The sequence below is a fragment of the Halyomorpha halys genome, unplaced genomic scaffold (assembly GCF_000696795.3).
Source record: "Halyomorpha halys isolate HHAL.00 unplaced genomic scaffold, Hhal_1.1 Scaffold534.1, whole genome shotgun sequence".
Classification (NCBI taxonomy): Eukaryota; Metazoa; Arthropoda; class Insecta; order Hemiptera; family Pentatomidae; genus Halyomorpha; species Halyomorpha halys.
Window position 1 is genome coordinate 153,498 of NW_027112374.1, and position 8,241 is coordinate 161,738.

The following is an 8,241-nucleotide window of genomic DNA, read 5'->3' on the forward strand; positions in this document are numbered from 1 at the left end:
AAACAAATTGAAATTTTATATTTTTAACTTAAATTCTCATATCTTAAAGATAGCTTGGGTTTAAATTAAAAACTTTAATATAAATAGATAATAGAATTTTATAATATAATAGACTCTTAATCTCAGGGGGGTTTTCTAGGCAATCAGAAACAGACACTTTTCTTATTAACACTTAATTAAATTAATATCAATTTTTACACATGTATTTAAATTTAGGTATAACAAAACAAACCAATTTCACAATCTTCTTTTGATGATTCTTGGTATCTTCTTTTCTATAACGCTATGTCCTACCGTCAAAAATGGCTTCTAGTCTTTCCAAAAAGCTATGTCTCTCTCACAACAATGGCTTCCAATCTTTCCCGCTTTCAGCCGACGGACGTCCTCTCACCAGGCAATCCAAACTCAGAGTCCCTTTTTCTTCTTGGGTGACTCTTGGTTGTCCTATTTTTTCAAGATGTCCACCCTTACTGGACAGAAATTGATGTGGACCTCCTCATCCTGGAAACATCTTTTCACAATCTCGCCCAAACAACGAGTGAGTGCCAAAAACCAAAACCTGCCTCGATGTTCCATGTAAACATAGATTGTCGAACAACAGTTATAGATTTTCGCAAATGATTTACTTTCTGAATATTATTCTTTAGCACTATTTCTTGACTTCTATTTTTTCTTAAATTTACTGTATTTTCAATTATGATGGAAAGAGTTAAAATAGTTTTTATAATATTTGAATCTGCTCAACATGGCCTTGATTCAACGGACTTTTGAATCTTGGTTTTGTTTTGAATCACGAATTTATTATAGACGAAAATTGGTTAGGTTGCTTTTTGGTTCAACAAAACAAATGAACAATATTAAAATGATACATAAAATAGAAAAATATTAAAAACCCTTTATACATCAAAATATACTATTTATTCAAAAAGAGCATATTACAATACATTAAAATATTGGACATTGATTTAAATTATTTTCAATTTGAAGTGATACATTGAAATGATTCTAATTAAAATAAATTAATGTTCTAAATCTGAACTGTTGTAAACTTTATTTCAATGTTAATAGTAACTTAATGCAATAATAATAAAAAACGAATATGAAAGTTTTACTATAATTTTACTTACAACTGCAATGTAGCTAGGCTCAAAATCACTTAAGAGATACAACCTTGCAGAAAAGTAGTAGGCAACCAGATAGCACAAGCATAATTGGAAATAGTTGAATGCTTTCCCCACAGAAATCACTACAGTATGTTTTAATCCATACTTGTTGACCATCTTTAAAGTATTCTTATACCTAAAAGAAGGTAAACATATGGATTAAATGTCTTTAGATAGTTTTAAGTTATGAAGCATCGTTTCAACAGTCAGATAAAAAATAAAATGTTGATGCAAGCTTTTGATTTTTCTTTAATGAAGAATAAAAACCTGTACAATGCTACTGCATATATTTATACTTTATTGAATAATACCTTTCAAGTTCTTTATATCCTCCACCATATGCAGCAACAGTATGGGTATTTCCAAGTACTTCAGAAGCTATTTTTGTAGATTTTCTGTTAAACTGTTGCCGTGATTTTTCCTGCACTTTTGATTTCTGAAAAATAGTGATTTTTATACTATAAGAATTTTCTTTGAAATTTTAAATATTGTTGAATGAAATATGGTTCGGGTGCGGTCAAATAAAACTCAAATAGTAATAACTATTTTAATTGAGCCAACGTTTCGCCCCACGTTGCAGGGCTTTGTCAGGGCTAAAAAAGATACAAACACTTGACATAGTTACAAAATAAATTTTATGTTCATTGTATATCCCTGTTATTTTCTACATACTTTTTTTTTTTGTAACTATGTCAAGTGTTTGTATCTTTTTTAGCCCTGATGAAGCCCTGCAACGTGGGGCGAAATGTTGGCTCAATTAAAATATTTATTACTATTTGAGTTTTATTTGATCGCACCCGAACCATATTCCATTCATTAATATACACGGTCAATCAGCAATCTTCTAATATTTAAACATTGTTATGTGAAATATTTTTGTTTAAAAGTGAAGTAAATAGAGAAACACATAGGTAAAGTGATTCAGTAATCACAGAACATTTAATTATATCTTCCTAATTTTTTTTCCTATTTTTCATAAATGCCTATTTTTATAAATTATGAAGCCAATTTTCTTGGTCTGGTGATATGTTTATCAATATTTTTTTATCATGTATCGGCCACAAAGAATACATCAATACCAATGGTTAGACTTCTTTGGGAGTCTTGACTTTCTTTCTTGCTATCACAATTTCATAATCCTGGACTTCCTTTCTTTGGACCCCTTTTTCCCCTCTTCTAATATCGGTGAGATTTTTCAATGTTTTCCTATACATATCTCTACCTAGACAGTCGGTATCTGAAATTTTAAGTCTCTTTAGTTCCTCTCTCATTTGCCTCGTGTATCCTCCCATGTTTTTGTAGCAAACATTTTTTTTAAAGATCTTCTTTTTCAATCTTTCCTCCTCCATCCTCTTCATGTGCCCATAGAACATCAGCCTTCTGGTTCTCATCTCGGTTTTCAGGTCTTTGATTTTTCTGTAGATCTCTTCATTAGATCTTAGCCTGTAACCTTCTTGTGTTTTCCTGGACCCATAGATTTTTCTTAAGACCCACCTCTCTATTTTTAGCAGTTTTTCCAAGTTGGGTAATCATGTGGTCTCCACCCCATCTAAAATTACAGGCCTTATCACAACGTTGTAATGCCTTAACTTTGCATTGGAGGAGAGGTTCTTCTTATTGTAAATTTTAGCTGTTTGAAAACTTAAATTTTCTAATTTGGTGGTTTTCTCTCGGATGCTCTCTTTCTCAGAACTGTTGTGACAAATTATTTCTCCCAATTACTTACATTTTCTGGTCACTTTTATTTTTTCATATTCAGTGTTTACTATTTTTTTCTTGAAATTTACTTCAGTAGTCAAGAGCTCAGTTTTTTCATATGATATTGGTAGGCCTGCTTTTTCTGCTATTTTTTGTAGGGTATTTATTTGACTAATAGCCTTTTATCAATATTATTGTAATAAGTAATATGTTGCTGACATTTTTAAATATTTTTAATTGCCAAAGTTTGAATTTTACAATTTAAGTCACTACTAAAAAAAATTTTCTAGAGCTGCTTTTAAAAATAATCCATTTTTCTTATTTGAAAATATTTATAGGAAATTAAAATTAAATTACTCCACTATAGTCTAAGTTTTCAAATATTCATACTTTTAGAAGATACCTATCCATAAACTGGCAGTGTGCAATTCAATGTTGGCATTGCATAATTTCTTCCCTTCCTAACTTTCTGATCCTTATAGGTCCACTTATAGCAATCTAGTTTTATTCTAAATAGTTTGGAATGTTTTATTTTTCGACTAATTACCTGATAGTTTTTCTTATATTTAAGTTCCCACTGTTTATTGATAACATCTTTTTGTTTAGTTATTCCTTTTCTTACCAGATGGTTTGCTCACTCCATTTTTTTGTTTCCCAAGACAAGATTTTTATGTTATTTATTTTCATTTCAATATAAGGTTTACAATGACTAATGATTTTATACAATGTGTAATATATCATGTTAAATGATTCTTTTATATGACATTATAAGTTATATGTTAACAAAAGTCCAGATTTAAGGCATAAACATTAATGATACTTACTTGTAGTATAAAATATATGACTATCATAACAAACAACATCATTCCAAGAGTCAAAAGTGCAACCTTCCAAGAAACAGCAAAGCCAGCTATGCAACCAAAAAAGAAAAATGATAATATTTCTATTACATTTGTCATTTTACTGTCAAATAAGATCATCATTTTCTGTAAGTCCCTGTAATAAATGAATAATAATTTAAAATATTTTAACACTTTCTAGATTATAAATATCTATTTACACAATTTATTTAATTATATTTATCATTGTTTCTATTTCCTATTAGATCGACTTTGTATAATATAAGTCAATTTTGATTGAAGCTATTGAAACAATTTGACATGAATCTAATTTGAATTACCATATTTTATATGAGGAGAAGATGGTTGGGGGGTGCAGGCAAAATAAAACAAAAATAAGTTAAAGTAACTTATTTAATTGTGCCAATGTTTCGGCCAGAATTTCTAGCCTTCATCAGGGCTAAGAACAGAACAAGATGAATACAGAAAATAAAAAAGAAATTATCAATAGGATGACATAAAGTAAATGATTGTACAGAATGGAATTAATAAAATAAAGTGATGTGAGAAGTGGAAAATAAAATTCATACATAGATAATTGAATAAGTAAGTAAAATAACATAATTAAGGAAATAAAATAAAAATGAACTTATATAATGAAAATAAATGTGAATATATTGGTTTATATAGTGTTTTTTTACGAGGGTCGGTGGAATTCTTCAAAAGACACGGATAGGCCCGTACCTATCCGTGTGTAGGATTTTTACCCACTAAAACCACCGCCCTACACCTGTTCATTCCTCTCCACTGGACCGCCGCTAGGCATTACTTCATGGAGGGAAATGGCTGAGTGCCGCCTCACTTTCTTTGCATGGTTTTTACGTTTCCATGCTAGTTACGTCTTCTAGCCCTCTCTTCCTCTCTCAACCTCTTGAGGACTGCTGTGGTGAATCTCTTCACTGCGTTCCAATCCAGGTCTGATAGTAGCATATAGCTCATCACGTTCTCTGGTGTGATGCGTCCTCCACACACTCTCTCCAATTCACTTCTTTCTGCTCCAAAGCGAATGCAAGTGAAAAACACGTGCTCCGCGGTTTCCTCGACAGTCTGACATCCAGGGCATTCTGCGGTGTTGTCCATTTTGAAGCGGTACTGATAGGCTCTAAAGCATCCATGTCCGGTCAACAATTGGCTTATGTAAAAATCCACATCACCATGCTGGCGACCATACCACTTGCCCACATCGAGTATCAACCTCTGAGTCCTATGCGCTAACTGTCCTTAAACAAACTCTGCGATAAACTGAAACCATCTGTCTCCTGTATGATTTGGTAGCCAGTGTATTTTATACTGTTGATAATCTTATTGAGAAAAATAAATGTTAAATTTTAAATAAATAGGTTTTGAACTTAGAATGAAGAAAATGACCTGGGCAGAATAGCCTGCAATAGAAATTTTAAATTAATGTGAGCAGGAGTTTTGTATTGAAGATGTCCTTGAAGATGGCTAGAAAGGCCGAAACGTTGGACTAATGAAAAAAAAAAGTAAAAAAATATACAGAATTGGATACTAATTTGTGATTTATTTAATAAATAATTACCTTGTCTAAAAAAAATTTGAAATAATATAATTATAGATGTTTATTTCCCAATATGAGCAAAATGCTCGGGGCTTCATCTCTTCCGAGTTAAGATTATTCTTAAAGAAATAAATATAATAATTTAATAATTGTTAGCATTAGTTTTCAGATCCTGCATAATACGTGTATTTGTTATGAACAGTTGCATAATTTAATCATAAAGACTTACTGTGATACAGTCGTGACAAACTGATCTTGCGATTCGTCATACCAGCCAACCTCTATGAACAGCATCTTTGTTAAGTAAGCGGTTTTAATTTTGGCCATGATGTTTCGGGAAGCTATTTCAGAAGTCATAATCTGAAAAAAAATAATTGATAATCAATGAAAAGTTAGTATTTTAGGCAAATAGTGCCTTGAAGAAGTTGAAAAATTACTCTCAGAAAATTAGGACTTTTCGCTAATTGAAATATTTTTAAACTTGTTAATTTCAATCAGGGTATGTTTTTAAATTATCCTATAGCGTTCTTCTTCTTCTTCTTCACTTTAAAGACCAAAGACGGAGCAAGTACATACGACATTCGAACTACCGTTGGTGACAGAATTTATATCGAGGAGACACATAAATTTTTTTGACAGCCTTCAGTGCTGTACGAACCCACTATTTAGGGCACTGACACCGACAGGACGGGCATAAAGGTGGTAGAGACACACAAACAGTCGGAGACTCGACTGAGTACAAGCACATTACTAATGGATAAAATGAGGCTACGTTCAACCCCTTTTTAATCATGACTTCATCCCCACGCACCCCTGGGCATAGAAGAAAAAAAATAATATTATGAAAATATTTATGAATAAAATGAAAAAAAAAATTAACAGTGACATTAATTAATTTTAAAAATAAACTTTGTTATATATTGGATTATACACATTTGTTATCTTGAGGTAATCAAATATTACCGGAATGTGAGGGTTATTATCGTTCAATAAAGTTGCTAAATGATATGGTGATCCTGTGTCTATCTAATGCCTGCAGTCTGTCAGTATGTGTTTAACGGTTATCGGTACGTTACACTGCCTACATGTTGGTCTAGAAGTTCTTTAAAGTAATAGTACAAGAGCCCAAGAGGAGAAGAGAGGCAGTTATCTCACCCCAATTTTTGATTACTTTAATGAAAACTATGTAATTATAATACATATAATTATATAATATATAATTACTAGTCCAAATTGATGAGTCTGCCAAGTATAGTTAGGGGGAATAAAAAACGGCGGCTGTTTCAAAGCGATAAAAAAACTAATTTTTCATTCGGAGCTCTTTATCTTAAAAAGTACCAATAACACTAGAAAACCTAAAAGAACATTATTTAAAGAAGAGTAAATTTCTGAAATATCAGCAATAAAAGAGCTATTTACGTCCAATGGTTTTCGAGTTATAGCTTTTTAAAAACCAAAATTTCTTAAAAATCTACTGAAAGATTAGTAGTTAGTTAATTCATTTTGAGAAATTTATATCTCAGGAACTTTGTGACATACAGATGTCTATTAGCACTCAAATTAAAGCTAGTATAATGGACTACACAGAGGTTTATGACCTTTACCTTCGAAGCAATAGTAGTTTTCATGATATTTGCTAAAATAAATTGATTTATAGTTGTTCGGACAATAAATTTGATTTATGAAAAATTTCATTTCAGAAACCATAGAACGTAGAGATGTCTGCCAGCGCTCAATTTAAAGCTAGTTAAATTTACTGAATGTTTTTCTTTGTAGGACTAATAGTTTTTATGATATTTGACAAAATAAACTCAATAAATGTTGATTTCTAGTTGTTTGTATAAAATGTTGGATTTTGAAAAAATATATCTCTTGATCCATAAGACGCACATATGTCTGCTAACACTCAAAATAAAGGAAATTTGGCTTACTATAAAGTAGTTTTTGATACTTATCTTCGTAGGGGTATTAGTTTTTATGATATTCACATATGAATATAAATTTGGCAAATCAAAAATTTCCCCAAACAACTATAAATCAATTTATATTAGCAAATTTCATGAAAACTATTACTCCTACGAAGATAACCATTATAAACTACTTTATAGCTCATTAAACTAGCGTTAATTGGAGTGCTAATAGACATCTGTACGTCAAGTGGTTTTTGAGATATAGATTTTTCAAAATAAATTCACTAACTACTGATCTTTCAGTAGGTCCCATACAACATTTTTATGAAATGTTGCTTTTTAAAATGCTATATCTCGACCATTATTTAACGTAAATAACTCTTTTAGGGCTCATATTTTATCAAATTTACCCTTCTACTTTTTAAGATATAGAGCTCCAAATGAAAAATTAAATTTTTAAATTTATCACTTTCAAACAGCCGCCATTTTTTATTCCCCCTACCTATACTTGGCTATATTATCAGTTTTGACTAGTAATTATACATAGTTTTCATTAAAGTAATCAAAAATTGGGGAGAGATAGCTGATTTTTTTTCCCTCTTGGGCTCTTGTTCTGAAGTGGCGACCGTGCGGGTGGGGGCTTTGGCCCCAGGGCGCTAGGTTAGGAACCTATGCTGTGTGTCAAACAATAAAAGTGTTTAATTGAAGTTTAATTTTTTTAATTGAAACCTCAAATTTCACGGAAAACATATTACTAATAAAATTTTGGAAAGCAAGAAGTGGTTTTGATGACTTCATTTGTTTCTTTAAAAAATTTATAAAGTTTATGGACTCACTGACCAAGAATGAGAGTGACCCACAAGGCTTATTGGAGGGTGACTTACGCTTGAACGCTGTACAAACATATTTTTTTATTATTATTAATTATTTATTTATTGTAATTTACAACTGTACAAAATAATACAATAAGGAAATATGTAGTATGTTTCATATACACTTGAAAATCTTGGGAAGGAACCACCCATTGGTGGTACTTCAAACATTAATTTAAA

The 8,241-nt window shown here is 31.0% G+C and overlaps 1 protein-coding gene across 2 annotated transcripts in view; it reads right to left on the reverse strand.

The window, feature by feature from the left end:
• The window catches only part of LOC106684013 (phosphatidylcholine translocator ABCB4), a 52,314-nt gene that overhangs the window by 22,630 nt on the left and 21,443 nt on the right, over window positions 1–8,241 (reverse strand). For both annotated transcript variants that reach the window (XM_024361883.2, XM_014425831.3), the window contains exons 7-10: window positions 5,509–5,639; window positions 3,686–3,857; window positions 1,475–1,599; window positions 1,128–1,299 (exon numbers count right to left, since the gene is read on the reverse strand). In XM_024361883.2, the coding sequence (XP_024217651.1) occupies window positions 1,128–1,299; window positions 1,475–1,599; window positions 3,686–3,857; window positions 5,509–5,639 (600 nt within the window). The remainder of the gene's footprint in view (window positions 1–1,127; window positions 1,300–1,474; window positions 1,600–3,685; window positions 3,858–5,508; window positions 5,640–8,241) is intronic.